This window comes from Lissotriton helveticus, chromosome 3_1 (assembly GCF_964261635.1).
Source record: "Lissotriton helveticus chromosome 3_1, aLisHel1.1, whole genome shotgun sequence".
Lineage (NCBI taxonomy): Eukaryota > Metazoa > Chordata > Amphibia > Caudata > Salamandridae > Lissotriton > Lissotriton helveticus.
In genome coordinates, this window is record NC_136061.1 from 63,851,917 (window position 1) to 63,872,331 (window position 20,415).

General features: G+C 47.7%; 1 protein-coding gene across 3 annotated transcripts in view; it reads left to right on the forward strand.

Annotated features, from left to right (window-relative positions):
- Positions 1 to 20,415, forward strand: part of USP37 (ubiquitin specific peptidase 37) — a 396,132-nt gene that overhangs the window by 159,152 nt on the left and 216,565 nt on the right. For all 3 annotated transcript variants that reach the window (XM_078679235.1, XM_078679238.1, XM_078679236.1), the window contains one exon: positions 15,218 to 15,382. In XM_078679235.1, coding sequence (XP_078535361.1) covers positions 15,218 to 15,382 — 165 coding nt within the window. The remainder of the gene's footprint in view (positions 1 to 15,217; positions 15,383 to 20,415) is intronic.

A 20,415-nucleotide genomic window follows, 5' to 3' on the forward strand; every position in this document is an offset into this window, starting at 1 on the left:
TCGAGCGTCCCTAAGATGGCTGCCGTGCCAGCGAAAACGACTGTCCCCGCTAATCCATCGACTCCGTCGACCTCCGGTCCATAGAAGTCGAAGAAGTCCGTCGATTCCGCTGCTGCTCATTCGAAATCGACGCCTGAGGAGGGGTCCTCTAAAAAAGATGGTCGGCACGGATCAGCATCGGCGCCGCCGTCCAAGCCCGCAAAGGCCGGCTCCACGGAGTCTACGCAAACGAAGACTGGCACGTCTGCGCACCGGTCCCAGGACTCGGGGTCGGTGTCAGCGGGTTCCGCGTCGAAAGCCCACAAGGCCCACGAAGACGTCGGATCCGAAGGAAAGGTCAAAACATCCTCGTCGGCTCCAAAACCAACTGAGAGTGAGGCGTCCCTCGTCGCCGCATCACTACAGCGAATTAGGGAGAAGGCCTCTGCTCCGTCGGCTCCGATTTCGTCGCCGAAGGCACAAACGGACAATCCAGCGAAGCCTTCTGGTAAACTTCTCTTTGTTTTGCCGCCAAAGGAGGCGCCGAAAGCCTTTTCCACCAAATCGGCACCGAAGAAGACGGTTTCTTCAACGGCTGGCCCACTTCCACGTCGGGTTCTCGAATTAGAGGATGATTCAGAGCAGTTCATCGACGCAGACACCGGCAAATTGACCCTCTATAAGAGGAAAATAACTTCAGAGTCAGTGGACTCATATGTCATCCCACTGAAAAAGAAAAGGGTGCCCCTTGATGCTTCAGGCCTCACAGAACCAATCCTGCCTCCTCCAAGACGGAGCCCTACTCCCTCACCAGACCACTCTGCGGGTGAGGGGTATGATGAGGATGAACAATACAATTTCCCTATCAATGAACCAGATGCACAACCGGATTCATATGATGACACTGGTGACCAGGGCACCCAAAATGTGGGGCAGGACCCGCAGCTTTTTAATGCACGTGCATCCCCCACTGAGGATTCAGCAGGTTTTCATGCGCTACTTGAGAGGGCAGCGGCCAATCATGATGTGGACATGCATGCTGACCCGATAGAAGAAGACTTCCTTTTCGACACATTCTCAGTCTCTGAAAGGACAGTAAAAACGCTGCCTATGCTTAAGGGAGTCCTCAAGCATGCGGGGGATATCTTTAAGGAGCCTACCAGGGCACGAGTGGTCAATCCACGCATTGAGAAGAAGTACAGACCTGCACCTGCAGACCCAGCATACATTCGGGGACAGTTGCCACTGGACTCTCTTGTGGTCGCCAATGCCAGGAAACGTGCCAACTCCCAGACAACGGGTGAAGCTCCTCCCCCGGATAAGGAGTCCAAAGTGCTAGAGGCAGGGGGCAAAAGAGTAGCTGCGCAGGCCGCAAACTTTTGGCGCATTGCCAATACACAGGCACTCTTAGCACGTTACGATAGGGCGCATTACGACACCCTAGAACAGGTTATACAACACCTGCCTCCAAAGTTCCAAGAAGGCACCAAACTGCTTATTGAGGAAGGGAAGCTAATCTCAAACGCAGCCATCAAGTGTGCACTTGACGCCGCAGACACAGCTGCTAGAGCTATCAACACTAGCGTTATGCTGAGACGACAGGCGTGGCTCCGCATCTCGGGGTTTAAACCAGATATACAGACAACCATTCTCAATCAGCCAGTCAATCCTGATAGTCTGTTTGGTCCAGATGTTGACACCACCCTAGAAAAAATAAAAAAAGACACAAACTGCTAAGTCCATGGGGGCCCTCCAGTCGCAACAGTTTCGTGGCAACAATTTTCGTCGCTCAGGTGCACGTGGAGTCACCAGAGGACAAATGGGTCAACAGTCTCAGTTCTCAAAAGGTGGAGCACAATCCTCGTTCCAAAAGCAGAACAAGGGAGGTTACAGAAATAACAGCAACAGAGGTCGCGGCAGAGGAAACAACAGCTCCCGCTCCTCTACCCCAAGCAAACAGTGACTCTCCGTCACTGCCCCCCGACCACTTAACACCTGTCGGGGGGAGACTGCAGCAGTTCCTGCCCGTCTGGAGAAACATCACCACAGACAGGTGGGTGCGACAACTAGTCCAGTATGGTTATTGCCTAGAGTTGAAATCCACTCCACCCAACATCCCGCCAAGGCAAAGGCCTATGTCCGCAGAGCACTTGCTCTTATTGCAGCAGGAAGTGGTGGTGATGCTGCAAAAAGGAGCAATCGAGCTCGTGCCGGTGAGAGAGGAAGGCACAGGGGTGTACTCCCTGTACTTCCTTATTCCAAAGAAGGATGGATCTCTCAGACCCATTCTAGATCTACGCCCCCTCAACCTGTACATACTGTCAGAACATTTCCACATGCTCACACTGCAGCAGATTCTTCCCTTGCTAAACCAAGGGGACTTCTTAGCAACCTTAGATCTCAAGGATGCTTATTTCCACATTCCACTACACCCGTCCCACAGGAAATACCTCAGGTTCACTATTCAAGGCAAGCATTACCAGTTCAAGGTCTTACCCTTTGGAGTCACCACAGCCCCAAGGGTGTTTACCAAGTGTCTGGCGACGGTAGCAGCGCACCTCAGGAGGCAGAACATCCATGTCTACCCCTACCTCGACGACTGGCTCGTGCAAGCCAAGTCGGAACGACAGTGCGCCGCGGACATGTCAACTACAATTCACCTTCTTCACGATCTGGGTTTCTCGCTGAACTACCCAAAGTCGCATCTACAACCAGCACATGTCCGTCAGTTCCTAGGTGCGACGATCAACACCCTGACGGCCATGGCTCAGCCAAACCAGGTCAGGATAGACAGCATGCAGTCTCTGATCCAAAAGTTCAAACCACAACACTCGCTTCCGGCGAGAGTATTCATGCAGTTGATAGGCATGATGGCCTCCTGCATCTTCATAGTCCCTCACGCACGGTTACATATGCGCCCGCTCCAGGAGTGCTTAGCAAATCAGTGGACACAGGCTCAGGGGCAATTGACAGACCTAGTGTTGGTTACCAGTCGGGCATACGACTCTCTGCATTGGTGGACTCCACACAACCTTTGCAAGGGCCGACTGTTCCAAGAGCCTGTGGCGCAGATTATCCTGACAACGGACGCATCTCTCCAGGGATGGGGAGCTCATCTGCTCACTTACACAGTGCAGGGACTATGGACGACGCGGCAGCAAAAGATGCACATCAACTATCTAGAACTGATGGCAATCTTCATGGCGATCAAGTCCTTCATTGTACATCTGTGCAACAAGGTAGTGTTAGTCCGGACGGACAACATGACTGCGATGTACTACATTCAAAAGCAGGGAGGCACCCACTCGCCACAGCTGTCTCATCTGGCTCAGAGCATGTGGAAGTGGGCCATTCAGAGGAACATTTTCCTCATGGCAGAACACCTCCCAGGGAAGGACAACCAGATGGCGGATCTGCTCAGCAGGTTCAGCCATCAAATGCACGAGTGGGAGATACACCCATCTGTCCTCCACCCGTACTTCCAGCAGTGGGGTCATCCGGAGATAGACCTGTTTGCCACAAAAGAAAACGCAAAATGCCAACACTTTGCCGCCAGGTTCCCTCACCCACAGTCGCAGGGGAATGCGATATGGATGAACTGGTCAGGCAAATTTGCGTACGCTTTTCCGCCAGCCCCTCTGATACCGCTGGTCGCAAGAAAGCTAGGGCAACACGCGATGACTCTCATCCTAGTTGCTCCAACGTGGGCGCGCCAGGCTTGGTACACCACGTTCCTCGAACTCTCAGTGGTGCCGCATCAAAGACTGCGCCTCACGCCCAGTCTTTTGACGCAGAACCATGGAGAAATTCAGCATCCAGATCCGCAACAGCTCAACCTGGCGATCTGGCTCCTGAAGTCCTAGAGTTTGGATACCTTAACCTACCTCCAGAATGCATGAACATCATCAAGGAGGCAAGGAAGCCAACTACCAGAGCATGCTATGCTGCGAAATGGAAGCGTTTTTGTCATTTACTGTACAGCCAATGACATCAACCCGCTAGATGCATCTATCCCCAACATCATTTGCTATCTGTTGCATCTTTACAAGTGCAATCTAGCGTACACTTCCATCAGGATACATCTATCCGCCATAGCGGCTTATCTTCAAAACAGGCAGCACCTCTCTGTCTTCAGAGTGCCCGCCATTAAAGCCTTCCTTGAAGGTCTGAAACGAGTCATTCCCCCAAGAACACCGCCAGCTCCGGTGTGGAACCTCAATGTCGTTCTCACCAGACTGATGGGACCGCCATTTGAGCCACTGCACTCGTGTGAACTCCAGTTCCTTACGTGGAAAGTGGCTTTCCTGGTAGCTATTACGTCTCTGAGGCGTGTCAGTGAGCTGCAAGCGCTCACAATCCAAGAGCCATTCATTCAGATTCATCCAAATAGGGTAGTGCTACGCACTAACCCCAAATTCCTTCCGAAGGTGGTGTCACAGTTTCATCTAAACCAAACTATTGACTTGCCAGCATTCTTTCAAAACCCGCAAACGGTGGCAGAAAGAATGCTCCATACCTTAGATGTACGGAGGGCGTTGATGTACTACATAGACAGAACACAACCCTTTAGAAAGCCAAAACAACTTTTTGTTGCCTTCGCACCACAACACAAAGGCAACCCTATTTCCAAAGCAGGGATAGCCAGATGGATTGTTAAGTGCATCCAGATATGTTATCAAAAGGCCAAGCGCACTTTAACAATACCCCCAAGGGCGCACTCCACACGCAAACTGGGGGCATCCATGGCTTTCCTAGGGAACATTCCTTTAGAGGATATTTGCAGAGCAGCCACGTGGGTTACACCACACACCTTTACAAAACACTACTGTGTTGATGTGCATTCCAAGCAGCAATCTGCTGTAGGACAGGCTGTTCTCAAAACACTTTTTCAGGTTTCTGCAGCTGGCACGGGCAGCCGCTGATGGAGGGACTGCTATGTATTCTATGCTAAGATATGAATTTAGCAGCCCACATGCCTCGAACTGAATATGCTACTTACCAGTATGCATCTGTTCTTGGCATGTAGGGCTGCTAACATTCATATCGCCCGCCCTCCTCCCCGGTGCCTGTCGCAGCTGCAGATATACTATTGTATTTATTCATTAGCATGGACATCCTTTACACTTTTCACTCCATCTCCTGCCACAATGGCGAAAAACAATCTGGGGATGGAGCCGATGCCCATGCGCACTGTAGTCCAGGGGAGGAGCCACCTATCTCAGGATACTTCGAAGACTCTTCCAGGACAACAATGTGCGATCATCCGGACCCAACACTAGGCGGCGATCTAATGCTAAGATATGAATGTTAGCAGCCCTACATGCCAAGAACAGATGCATACTGGTAAGTAGCATATTCATTACTTACCTTCGGTAACGATATATCTGTAAGAAACAGTAGTTAGTATTAGATTCCTTACCGCCCCACCCATCCTCCCCGTTCTGCGAACTGATACCTAGAGTTAAGGACATCCCTTTCAGGGCCCTAGTTTCAAATGGCACCAGTGTTGGTTCTCACATGGCTCTGCGTGTTCTGGCGCGGAAAAGCTGTGTACAAAGAACTGACGTCAGCGCGCGGAGGCGGCGTCTATATACTCCAGCGACGTCATCACGGCGCACGACGCCGACGACGGACGCGGAGACGCAGGGGACGCCTGCAGACGACGCCTACCGACGCGCAGGGGTACTGCTACGCAAAAGTTTCCGGATCCAGACTGACGCCTGGGGATATTCTAAGGTAAGGAATCTAATACCAACTACTGTTTCTTACAGATATATCGTTACCGAAGGTAAGTAACTTGTTCAATAAGTTTATAAGAGGTACAAAAGGAACTCCTAATGTAAAAGTCACAACAAATTCACTACACCAGCTATGTTTTACAGTCGATCACACTTGTATCCTCTCCAGATTTTGCCTTATTTAGCAGCCATACTAAATTGTCACATGGGCGCAGCTTACCCAGATGCAGCCTGGACACAAACTCCAAAACCCTGGTGCTACAGTTTCAGCCTCCAAATCCATTATCAGGAAGAACAGTTATGCGTCTCCTAGGGACCGTGGTATCATGCATAGCCATAGTACCTCATGCAAGACTCAATCTGCACCCTCTAAAACAGTGATTAAAGCAACAGTAGTCTCAAGCGGAGGGCCAATTGGAGGATCTATCAGCCATCACGCTTGCCACTCTGCAATGGTCAAATTCCAAAAATCTGTTGCAGGGACTGCCGTTTATTGACTCAAGTAACCATAACAATGGACGTATCAGTCCCTGGATGGAGAGCACACTCACAGGAAATGACTGTACATGGGCTCTGGACACAGTCAATCCCTTCCACAGATCAGTCACCTACAGCTTCTTGCTGTTCTTCTAGTGATGGAAGTATTCCTTTCTTGCCTCACATGCAAAGTAGTCTTAATCAAAACAGATAACTTGACTACCATGTATTATCTGCAAAAACAGGGAGCGGGGATCAAATCTCCACGGTTGTTTCTGAACACGGAAAATCTGGAAGTTTGCTCTACAACACATCATTCAGTTGTGCTCCCAATACTTTCCAAGAGCAGACAACAACTTGGTGGATCTCCTCAGCAGGACATGCCAAAAAGTACACGAGTGGGAACTCAAAGTCCTACACCCATTCTTCCAACAATGGGGACAACCCAACATAGACCCATTTGCAACCCCACAGAATGTAAAATGCCTAATCTTCACCTCCAGGTTCCAACATCCACTCTCCAAAGGCAGTGGACTATAGATCAATTGGTCAGGGATACTTGCTTACACTTTTCCACCTCTCCCCCTGCTTCCATGTCTCAAACTGAGGCAGACATCTGACACTCATCCTAGTTGCTCCCACGTGGGCCAGGCAACCGTGGAACACCACATTACTAGAGTTATCAGTAGTCCCTCATCAACTACTACCAAAAAGACAAGATCTCCTCACTCAGAACCAAGGACCATAAGCCTCCCAGATCACTCAATCTTGCAATTTGGCTGCCTAAGTCTAAGAATTGGGATCCCTAAATCTACTACAAGAATGTATGGAGATCTTAAAAGAAGCAAGAAAGCACACAACACGGGCATGCTATGCAGCAAAGTGGAAACGCTTAGTTCATTATGGTCCATCAAAAAATATTGATCAGCTAAATGCACCACCTCATAACATTCCATCTTACGGGTTTCATTTACAAGTTGCGGGGTTAGCTTTTACTTCTATAAAAATGCATCTTACTGCATTCTATAATTTCAGAATGGAGAACAAACCTCTATATTTAGAATTCCTGTAATTAAAGCGTATTTACAAGGCCTTCAGAGTTATTCCACCTAGAACCCCACCTACACCAGTGTGGAATCTTAATATTGTGTTAGAATTGCACTAATGTCCGCTATACTTTTTATCATGGAAACTTGCTTTTCTCATTGCAATTTCTACACTTGGAATAGTAGGAGAAATTCAAGCACTAACTTTAGAGGGACAATTTTCCCAAGCACATAACGACAAAGTAATTTTAAGAACTAATCCTAAATTTCAGCCTAGGGTAGTAAGGACATTTCACATGGATCAATACATTGAATTGCCTGCATTTTTTCCTCAACCAGATTCAGTGGCAGAAAGAGCATTACTTAATTTAGATTTTAAAAGAGCACTAATGAACTATATAGATAGAACACCATTCTTCCGGAGAACTCAACTGTTTGTGGCATTTTCCAACCCACATAGTAAAGAAACTTCCAAATCGGGTATTGCACATTGGATAGTAAAATGTATCCAAACCTGCTATGCTAAAGCCAAAAGTCTTCTTCATATCCCACCAAAAGCCCACTACACGCAAAAAAGAGGCTTCTATGGCATTTCTAGGGAAAATTCCAATAGCCGACACATGTAAAGCAGCTACATGGATTACACCGCATACATTTACATAACATTACTGTGTAGATGTTATGGCATGACAACAGGCAAATGTTGGTCAAGTATTAGTACATGCATTATTTCAAACAAATGCACCTGGTACAAGTTAGTCACTGCTTACAAGGGGAACAGCTTTTTAGTTTGTGCTAAGCATGTGCATCTACAGGCACACACGCCATCAAAAGGTGGATGTTGCCCTGTAAGCATCTGTTTGGCATGTGGTGCTGTAGATCCACATTCGTCCAACCTCCACCCCGGTGACTTGGGCTTCTTGCATTCATATAAATGATTCATCACATTACATGGTCCTCTACATGGGATACACTATCCTTTCACTCCATCCTCACCTGCCAACCTGAAAACAATCTAACAATTAAGTCTGACCGATGGGGGACATTCCTGAAAGCTGCACCTCGGGGAATCGCCGTGAGGGGAACGGCTCCCTGATACACTCACAGCCACCCAGCGCCGTGAGGGCAACGGCCGCGGAGAGGTGGAACTACATCTCCCAGGTGCCCGTCACTAGCGGCGCACCCGGGACGTTACTGCCTGCGCCAGGAGGCGCTGTTAAAGAGCGGAACGCCTGCCGTCCCACGGGACGCGCTGGGAGAAGCCCGGGACAAGGGCGGGAGCGTTCAAGGCCGTCAGAGGCCGGAGGAGGCTGGGCTGGACCACTCCCTTTGGCCCTTAGGTATTGGCCCCCTCACCTCGTTTGGAGTGACATTAATCGGGGCCTTAAGGAGTAACAGAAGGACTACCGAATTGAACACTGGGCCCTCAAACTGTAAGCTAAAAGAGGGCAAGTGGGGGTCCGTGGGATACGTGTTAATGTGTCGGGGCTGGAGTGCTTTTCGGGGAGTGCCTCAATTCTAGGAATTGGGGTAGATAACTGTTTGACGTAACATAGCATGGCTAATTAAGCAACTACCTGTGCTGCAAAAGCAAAATCTCACGTCCCCCTCACACCAAGGGTAATCATTCAGGATTCCAACCCTTTGCCCCCTCTCAATATACAACCTACCGCGATCGATCGAATGTTGCGGAAAGCCCTAGGGGCAGTCTCCAACGAAATAGAGCGTACGGAGAGGCGACTATCGTTAACACCATTGATTGACCCTCTTAGTCCACCTCAGGATAATACCAATGAGAGAATAGTTGTTGCCCAATGCACCAGCCCTGAGTCACTCATCCAGGATATCTCTTGTGCACAGTTGCCCTCTGATGCTGTCCAGGTGACACCCTTGCCAGATAAGAAAGCCCCCACCAGTAAGAAAAGGAGAGCATGCCAGAAGAATCCAGGCACTAAGAAAACTAAATTAAGGTCAACTATTCCCCAAGCTAGATACATAGAAGAAGAGGTTTGTGAAGTCCAAGGGGCCCATCAGCTAGCACCCCCAAACTGGATGGCTCAGGTGGTATTAGATCTACAAAATTTTTTAGAACTATTTATAGTTAGTCAGATCAAACCACTAGCCAGCAGATTGGACAAAATTATAAATGATTTACACAAGAGAGGATAGATATCGGGCAGCCCCGTGAACCCCAGTGCTATAGGTAGCACTTCTACACTAGACACCAGCCCAGCCCTTCAGTCTGCCATACTTTCTGACTGTACTGTCAGTAATTCACAAAGTGTAACACAGGACCCAACACCCGGGGGTGTACAGATGCAAACGAAAATCATACCCCGCCAGTACGGAGAAACTAGTGTTCTATATAGAGGGTCTAGCAGGTTAACAGCACAATTGCAAAATAAAAAGCCGCTGATTAATAAACCACCAGAGGCACAACATCCAAGTCGAGAAACCAACCCAAGACTAATTAATTTCCCCACAGAGTATAAATCTTCCACCTGAGACATGCCCCTATGTAGTGGCACTTGGGGGAGTTCCAGAACTGAAGCCAGATCAGAAGGAGTCATACCCCGATCTTAAAAACAAGACGATAGCTTGGCGGAACAAGAATAGACCACTGGTAAGGAACAATAGTGGAGAAATCCTGCATGTCAGAAGGGTAAATTGGATTGGGAAGTAAAGTAAAGACTTGGCGGGTAATTGCATAATTGTGAACTTCAGGGACGTCAGATTGGTGGAGCACATATTAACGAGTGGATCCTTTCAACCAGAAAGTAATATAAGAACGTTGCCACTGGGTTATTTTTATCCCATACAATGTGCCCCCTACGACCCAAGACAAAACCTGAGGAGACCGGGAATGGGCCAAAACGCCTATGGGGACCGAAAGCTACCCTGCGAACGAGGCTCGGGTAAAAGAATTCGATGTTTGCAATTGGGAAAACAGATTTGGTCCCCTTATGTCCCTAGAAGATAGTGATTGACTCCACTACATGGTCTGTTCATATTCGTGGTCAATCAAGAGTGAGGGCGTTAAAACTAGCTCACGGGACAGGTTAGGAAGAGGGTTGAGGGGGATTAAAAATTATGCTTTGCCACAACCCCCTGTAAGTAAAGTACCTCATTTATTAACAAGCCTCAATAGGGAGTTGCCCCAGGAGGCTGAATATCAACTTAGCCCTCTAACATTTAGTGCTCTGGAAGGGAAGCTGAGGGTGGTATCAGTCTTGCCACCAATACAGAGCCCTGGGACACAAATTACTCCCCCCAAGTATCGAGGAAGGGCTGAGGGCCCAAAGTCGGAGAGATAAGAACCTCGACAGGGCACCATTAGCGGAGGGGGAGCTAAAGATATTATCGTGGAATATTGCGGGCCTGGCAGGAAAATTTAACAAGGAATGGAGACCGCACATTAGTGGGTTTCAGATAATTAGCCTACAAGAGACCTGGGCGGTCGACAGTAACTCCCTACATATGGCAGGGTACAAACACTTTTTTATGCCAGCTCAAAAAGCTAGTTCAGGAAGAACGATTGAAGGTTTATCACTATACGTAGACCTAAACCTGGAAGGAGTTTGGACCAGTCCATCTTGGTCATCACACACCATCCAGGCGTTAGGTTTTACTAGTTGCGGGCTAAGGTTGACTCTGTTCAACGTATATAATGTAGGGTCCACAAAAGGAAATAACTCTACACTAAAGGAATTAGACTACAGACTTCATCAGGAACTAGCCCATAGAAAAGGGGCTTTAGATACCACTACACTAATAATGGGTGATTTTTAACTGCCATTTGTGTCCAACCCTGTTCCCTTTGAATGCAGATTGGTCCCGATGTCCAATTGAGAAGGGCCCACACTTTGAACATTCCCCAGAGGGATTAGCCCTTAGTAATCTCCTCAAAACCCATGATCTGGAACACACGATTGATTTGGTTCACCTAGAGGCAGACAGGTCCCTTACCCCAACTTTTAAAGGGAGAGGATGTTCCTCTTATTTAGATTATATACTTGCGTCTAGGCAAGTAAAAAATTGGATCAGCATGGTCGGGATTGACTGGAGTGCATTTAGTGACCATAACCCCCTAACCTTAAAACTAATACAGCGGGGTCGGCCCAAGACACGCTCCCAGGTGGACTGTGAGTTGAAGGTAACTGACCAGGGAAGGCGGCTTAAATGGTCAAAAATTGATAGTGAAGCATTCTATAAAGAATTGATGGTAAAAGGGAAAGTACAGATTGTCGAATGCTTAGATCCCACGATAGAGGGGAGTAATTTGGTCAGGGCATTTAGGTCAGTGACCATACTGGTAGATGGCCTACTGAAGACAAAAGCCCCTACGAGGAAAAACATGCAACCAAGGTGGTTCGACAGCAATTGTTCGCGAGCCGTGAGAGAATTAAAATCCAGTTTAAAATCTAACCCCAGGGACAATTTAAGAATAGTTCAGTGCAGACGGATATATAAACAGGCACAGAAACAAAGAAAGAGCACTCTCCAAAATGAAGCATGGGCAGACCTAAGAGAGGCTGGAGAAAGAAGGGACATGATCCAATTTTGGAGGATTATAAATAACCCATGCTTTCAGGATAGCAACACCCCTGAGATTGGGACGAATATCCTACCAGAGCAGTGGGTATCACATTTTGAGGGATAGTATAATCATAACCAGGACATAGATCTGGAGAGGGAGTGGGCTGAACAAAAGGTACCAGCTATTGAGTTCTCTCTAGCTGAAATAATACAGGGGATCCAGGGCCTCACACGTAACAAAGCTCCAGGCCCCGATGGCTCACCACCTGACCTGTATCTGAGCAATGTAGATTTCTGGGCTCCCATTCTTACGAGAGTTCTGAATGCGCTGCCCAGTATGGTTTACCTCGCTCCTGGTCGACTGCAGTCATTGTTCCCATCTTCAAGAAGGGTAACCGGGACAATCCGCAATGCTATAGACCAATCTCCCTGATAGACGTCTCAGCCAAAATCCTGGGTCGGGCAATCTTGCAGCGGCTTATGGAATGGACAGATGACCACCACATAATAACGGATATCCAGTATGGCTTTAGAATAGGGAGGTCTACTAGTGACCAATGCCTAAATCTTTATTTGATGAAGGTTTGGGGTTCTTGGACCTAGCAGCCGCCTTCGACCATGTGAACAGGAAAAAGCTATGTTGCCTGATGAGGGATATGGGAATTGACCCAGGTCTGATTAACATCCTCAGAGTTGCATCAGGACACGACAGCCAAAGTTCGATACAACACGGAGGGAGGGACCACAGAACCATTCCCTTGTACGAGCGGAGTGAGAAAGGGTTGCATTCTTGCCCCTTTCTTGTTCTACATTAACATCCTAGAGCAGGCTCTGATCGATTTAAATACAGATTGCCCAAGAATCGGTCCACGCCACATACTGGTGCTTTTATACGCGGATGACGCGGTCCTGCTTGTCCGCACCCTGAGGGGTCTGCAATGCCTAATCGGCGGATTTGTTAAATTTATGGCTACCATGGATCTGTCGGTGAACCTGACAGTCTTTCGTGATGTTGGCTGGAACTAAACCCTGTAAGAGGTTCTCATACAAAATAGGGAACCACACACTAGAAAAGGTCCAGTCTTTCTCTTACCTGGGGTTATTTGATGGAGCACTAAAATTCAGATCCCTAGTGGAGGACCGCTGCAAATGGGGCCATAGCAAATTTTGGCAGAAGGCTAGGTCGTTGGTCCCCAGAACAGGTCATTAACCTTTATAGCTCGATAGGCTGTTCAAAAGTTTTGTATGGTTCAGAAGTGTGGGGCTATGTTAATGTGGAGCAATTGCAACTGGAGGAAAACAAATTTATGTGAAGGATTTTAAAAGTCCCTCAGAGTACCCCAGTTGCAATTGTACATAGTGAATTGGGGAGGCCTTTCATAGAGGCCCAGATCAAGTTAAGACCTATCATGGCCTGGTTAAAAATCTGGGTAAACCCTGAGGCGGACTTAAGTAGACACATTTTCAGACTGTCAGCACAGGTACAAAGGCTTACAAATACCATGGGTAAAGTATATCAAGGCAACCTTGGAGGGTATTGACCGGAAGGACCTTTTCATTAACCCCAGCACGATTTCACCCCTTGATAAACTGAAAATTAAAAGAATGCGGTCTGATCAGTTCTCCTCACGTAGAGCAGAAGGGGAGATGACCAAATACACTGTAGTTGCATACAGTTTTATAAAGAACAATGAGGGCATGGAGCCATACCTGTATTTGATGCACAGGATAGATTTTTAATGACTAGTTTTAGGCTCAATTTATTATCTCACATACTGGCTGATCCGCCAGGTTTTAAACTGACAATTGAGCAGAAGGGTGCCTGCGGCTGCGACAATCTGTCTCCGCAGGACACCCTTCCTTTTGTACTTTTGTGCCCTTTTTTTAAGTATCCTAGGCGTAAATTTTTGGTGGAGATCTTAAAAAAAGGGAAGTTTTGTCATGCTAAAACTGCCTTACTCTTTTTGCAGAGAGCAAACGACCCATGGACACTCTGTTGTATTATGAATTTTATTAAGATTGCAGTGAGGTTAAGAAATACAAGAGGAGAGGGTTAATGATTGGATTACGGAAGAATATATATTTTGTATCTGTTTTTACATGCAATCAAACTGTTGTTCAGATGTAATTTAATTCTTTTTTAACCTTGTGTATATATGTGTACTTTTATGATGTTTTTTAATCATCGAATAAAGAACTACTGAACTGAAGTCTATGACCATGTGCACTGCAAGCAAGAGGAGTCACCACTGTAACTCGTGACTCAAAACACTTTGACGAACAATATTTTGCACACTTCCAAGCTGTAAGTCCCTAGTGAGTGGTAACCTGATCTGCCTTTAGTGTAGAGCTCTGTAGTGGAATTGACAAACATGCTGACAAATAGCTGCTAAGTACTTCGAAGCAGCGTATCGTTACATTTCTTTGTACTTACTGAATTAATCCTACATCTGAGTTTAGTTCTTTTCCTATATTTTTTTCTTACTTCAGTAACCGTGTTGTAGGCCTTTTTAAAAAAAATTTTTTTTATTAAACAGTAGGAATCAAAATCACAAGACAAAATACAGTAAATTCTCATTTCGTATCTTGACAAGGCTCTCACTCAGACAATAGTGCACAATATATTGACAATTGGTGACTTGTTTCATGTCTACAATGGTTCATCTGTTGTAGGCCTTTTGACTCCAGAATTACAGGGCAGTCCTATTATGTACAACACTGAAACATGACCACAGACCCCATCTTTTAGACCAAAAATGTAATTTGCGATCTTGGCAGTTGTCAAGGGTACAATGGAGTAATTTGCAATGCTTTCTGCAAGTTTGTATTGTGGATATGTTCCCAAATTAAGTTGCTTGTCAAATTTCTCCAGCTGCACTTTTAAATGTTTTCTTCAATTTGAGCGTTTCGTGAATATATAAGTGATGAAAATGTCAGTTTTGTGTAAATGATTTGATTTCTATGTTCAGTGGACATACTTGGCAAACCACATTTAAGGGATCACTGTGTAGTGGCGTATTCTTTTAGTTTAAAATGCCGGGTTACTCCCAGAATGTCATGCACATTCTACTCACAATTTCTAATTTACTTAAAGCCACTCCATTCCTCAAGTGTTGCATGTTTTAGTTTCCTCATAATGGTCCAGCAAGCTCATTTGCATAAAGTCTTCCCTATGTTCTGGTCATTAGGCATATCCAGGAGTAATCATGTAATGGCTCAATCAAACCACCTACAATTAAATTTCCCAAAGGTCCTGCAGTGGTCCTGATCGAGCACTAGGTTCAGATGTATGTATGGTTGTCCTCACCTTCCATCATTTCCTGTATTACTCAGCTTAATGTTTCCTGGTGTCTCATGTTCTTCTATCTCAAACGCTGTGCATAGAAATGTGGCCACGATAAGTGACGAGCAATGAACAACCATTGTTTTCTCATTTCTTAGGATCCTCATTCTCCATTTAAAGAGGTACAGTTTTAATGTGGTGCTCTCTCAAAACAACAAAGTTGGGCAGCAGGTGATAATTCCGCGATATCTTACCTTATCCTCTCACTGCACGGAAAGCACACAATCACCACTTACTCTCAACTTGAGTTCATACAATGCAATGTAAGTTTTGTCTGAGTTATGCATGTTAATTTTTCAATACTGCTTAAATCACCATACTTGGACTTGAGTTCTGTAATAATGGGATTTGTTTCCATTGTCTTTATGAAAACATATTGGGATTGTCTGACATATGTAACTGGCACAAAGTAAATCAGCACAGATTCCCCAGACAAAGGTTTGCTGATGAACAGACCCTCTTGCTTAAATTCTTTTATAGGATGTCAGCAGATGAGTAGGATTTGATAACCTTTTTTTCCCCTTTTTTTGGTAAAGCTATCAGAGCGCTGTAAATAGCACCAGCTGAATAACATGAGGACACATTCATTATTTGTTAGGCATGGGGAGATTAATTGATTTGTTCTGCGTCATTGCCGAGACTCGAACCCGTTCCCCGGATTTGAGGTCGACTGCCCTAGCCGTTAGGCCTACTCCCCTCCCCTTCTTGGATCATAAATTACAGTGTTGGAGTATCCTGAAGTCTGGGCATTGTAGAAGTTCTCTTTAAAGATACATTTGGTAGCTGATGCATTGGCAGTTATCCTTGGAACATTATTGTAGGAAACTGGCTCTGTATATATTATACCAAAGTAAGGTATAATGTGCACAGTTCAGTGGATCCTCAGAGGTATAGCAGAGGCTAAAGTAGATAATACCTTACTCTCTCTTGTATTTGTGTGTCTTTTGTGGTTGTGTGCTTGAGCAATCGGGCTCATCAGAGTTGTAGGAGCCCGGCTTAGTATATGGTGCACACTTATGTAAGTGGTGCACCCTGCACTAATCCAGACAACCCATATGGTGATTTTAGTGATCCGAGACAATCTTAGAAAGCTCTAAGTTGAAGCTGTGGAGAGCAGCCTTCAGGCTTAGTCCAGAATGAGTGTAAAGTAGCTTATGTTACCAGTACTAATCATATAGCGTTAAGTAAAAAAAAAAACACTAAAACGTTGCAATAGCTCCTCCTTGGAGATATAATCACAATACACACAATACTTCAGTAATAGTACACGTAAGTAGAACAAATGCACAGTGGCCCTCAAGGGGAGACCAACCATATACTAATAAAGTGGAATGCAAACCACGACCTAAGTCGAGACTGGACCCAGAAGCCTTAGAAGGGACTGGGACCCAAGGTAAATACTCTGGAACCCCAGAGATGACAGTGTGCAGAGTGGGAAAAATGACCGTGTGCTCAACACAAGCCAGTGGCAAAGTTGTGGTTGCAGGTTTCAAGTACCCCCCCCCCCCCCCCCCCCCATTTCCAGAGGACCCTGAAGATACTCAGTGGAAAATGGAAGTCTTGGAGTTACCCCACCTTTGGATTTGGATACCCCGGGAACCAGGATACCTACAACAAGGAAGCCCGGTGCCTAGGTGCAAATTGAAGTAGGAAACGTCTGTAGAACACAATGGAGGACTTTAGTAAAGATGCTGCTGGTGAAGAAGGTGGATTCTGTAAGAGAAGTGTTCGAGGCATGTGGGCTGCTAAATTCATATCTTAGCATTAGATCGCCGCCTAGTGTTGGGTCCGGATGATCGCACATTGTTGTCCTGGAAGAGTCTTCGAAGTATCCTGAGATAGGTGGCTCCTCCCCTGGACTACAGTGCGCATGGGCATCGGCTCCATCCCCAGATTGTTTTTTTCCGCCATTGGGTTCGGATGCGGTCTCGACGTCTCTCTGTCGGAACCGAGAAAACTAACTTTTTACGGCCAAAAGGCCTTGTATTCTTTGCGTCGGTATTGTTTGCGCACGGTCTTGAGTTCTTCCGTCTCTTGGAGTCGGAATCAACGGAGTGCTTGCACTCTTCGGACATCGAGGCCTTCTCATCGCGACACGACGCAACTTTCCAGCATGGAGCGGAGTCCGTTTAAGTACTGTCCGCTCTGTGGGTCCAAATACCCACATATCGACGTGCACCCGGTCTGTAACAAATGCCTTTCACCAGACCATAACTAAGACAACTGCAGGGCCTGCGCAAGATTCAGGTCAAAGAAGACACTCAAGCTTCGGCGCGCGGTGCGCCTTGAGGCCAGACAAGCGGCCCCGGATCCAAAAACATCTTCGGCGACCAAGAAGAGGAGGACCAGAGCCATCATCTTCAAATCTCCCCGCCCGAGACGGAGGTCGAGGCAGATCCGGAAGACGACGACTGAGTCGTGGGTCAAGGCCTTGAATACGTCGACGAGGTAGGGGACGTCGAAGAGATTTATGGGGCCGCGGAAGATAGCTCAGGGGACGAGCTATGCCCCGAAGGTTACGAAGATCAAGATCGGGTCACGGGATCGCCTGTCGGCCTTACCCAAGACCCCGTACCGCAAGCCACGGCCCCGCCTTCAGGCCCGGCCACGGACATACTTGCTGCGCAGCCCGTATCGAAACCGAAACTGAAACCTACGGTATCGACTACACCTAAAATGGCCGACCCGAAAACGAAACCGAAACTTATCGTTTCGAGCGACCCTAAGATGGCGGCCGTACCACCAAAAACGACTACACCCGCTGCTTCATCGACTCCGTCGACCTCCGGTCCACAAAAGTCGAAGAAATCTGTCGATTCCACAGGGTCGAAATCGGCGCCAGAGGAGGGATCCTCTAAGAAGGGTGGTCGGCACGGGTCAACCGCTGCGACGCCGTCAAAGCCCGCCAAAGCCAGCGACACGGCTCCGGTTCCGACTGGGACTCAGTTAGTCGGACGCGTGGTGGAGACGGAGCCGACAAAATCACACGGATCGAAGACTGGCACATCTGCGCATCGGTCCAAGGACTCTGGGTCGGCGGCTGCGGCATCATCGTCCAAAACTCAGAAGGGCCAACAGGACGTCGGATCCGAGGGCAAGGTCAAGACCTCCTCGTCGGCGCCAAAGGCCACTGTAAGTGACACGTCCCCCATCGCCTCTTCACTACAGAGAATCAGGGAGAAGGCCTCTGCTACGCCGGCTCCGATGCCATCGCCACAGAAGCCGATGGACATTCCGGTGAAGCCTGCGGGTAAACTTCTCTTCCTTCTGCCGCCAAAACAGACGCCGAAGGCCTTTTCAACAAAATCGACGCCAAAGAAGTCGGATTCTTCAACGGCAGGGGCACTTTCAAGTCGGGTACTCGACTCTGAAGAGGATTCTGAGCGTTTTATCGACGCAGACATGGGCAAATTGACCCTTTACAAGAGGAGGATCACTTCACAGCCAGTGGACTCCTATGTCATCCCCCTGAAGAAAAAAAGGCTTCCTCAAGACGCTTCAGGCCTCATGGAACCTATCCAGCCTCCTCCAAGAAGGAGCCCAACTCCTTCCCCAGAACACTCTGAGGGTGAGGGATATGTTGAAGATGACCAATACACTTTCCCCATCAATGAACCAGATGCACAGCCGGATTCATATGATGACATTGGTGACCAAGGCACCCAAGATGTGGGGCAAGACCCACAGCCTTTCACTGCACGTGCATCCCCAACAGAAGATTCTGCAGGTTTTCATGCACTCATTGAAAGGGCAGCTGCTAATCATGATGTGGACATGCATGCTGACCCAGTAGAAGAAGACTTTCTATTTGACACTTTTTCAGTCTCTGAAAGGACAGTAAAGACACTGCCTATGCTCAAAGGGGTCCTCAAACATGCTGCGGACATCTTTAAGGAACCTACCAGGGCGAGAGTGGTCAATCCACGTATCGAAAAGAAGTACAGACCAGCACCTGCAGACCCTGCATACATTCGGGGACAGTTGCCGCTTGACTCCCTGGTGGTCGCAAATGCCCGCAAAAGGGCCAACTCCCAAACAACGGGTGAAGCTCCTCCCCCGGATAAGGAGTCCAAGGTGCTAGAGGCAGGAGGCAAAAGGGTAGCTGCACAGGCTGCCAATTTTTGGCGTATTGCAAATACACAGGCACTCTTGGCACGTTATAATAGGGCGCATTACGACACCCTAGAGCGGGTTTTAGAACACCTGCCTTCGCAGTTTCAAGAGGGCACCAAACTGCTTATAGAAGAGGGAAAACTAATCTCCAACGCAGCCATAAAGTGTGCACTTGATGCCGCAGACACAGCAGCTAGGGCCATTAACACTAGCGTCATGCTGAGACGACAGGCGTGGCTCCGCATATCGGGGTTTAAACCTGACATTCAGACAACCATACTTAATCAGCCAGTCAATCCTGATAGACTGTTTGGTCCAGATGTGGACACCACCCTAGAAAAAATTAAGAAGGACACCGAAACTGCTAAGTCTATGGGGGCCCTACAATCACAACAGTTTCGTGGCAACAATTTTCGTCGCTCAGGTGCACGTGGAGTCACCAGAGGACAGATGGGTCAACAATCACAATTCTCTAGAGGTGGAGCACAATCCTCGTACCCCAAACAGAACAAGGGGGGTTACCGAGGAAACAGCACCAGAGGACGTGGCAGAGGGAACAACAACTCCCGCTCCTCTGCCCCAAGCAAACAGTGACTCTGTCACTGCCCCCCGACCACTTAACACCTGTCGGGGGGAGACTACAGCAGTTCCTGCCCGTCTGGAGAAACATCACCACAGACAGGTGGGTGCGACAACTTGTCCAGTACGGTTATTGTCTAGAGTTAAAATCCACTCCACCCAACATCCCACCAAGGCAACGGCCTATGTCTGCAGAGCACTTGCACTTATTGCAGCAGGAAGTAGTGGTGATGCTGCAAAAAGGCGCAATCGAGCTCGTGCCAGTAGAGGAGGAAGGCACAGGGGTATATTCCCTGTACTTCCTTATTCCGAAGGACGGATCTCTCAGACCCATTCTAGATCTACGTCCCCTCAACCTGTATATACTGTCAGAACATTTCCATATGCTCACACTGCAACAGATTCTTCCCTTGTTAAACCAAGGGGACTTCTTAGCAACCTTAGACCTCAAGGATGCTTATTTCCACATACCACTACACCCGTCCCACAGAAGATACCTCAGGTTCACTATCCAAGGGAGGCATTATCAGTTCAAGGTCCTACCCTTCGGAGTGACCACAGCCCCAAGAGTGTTTACCAAGTGTCTGGCGACAGTAGCAGCGCA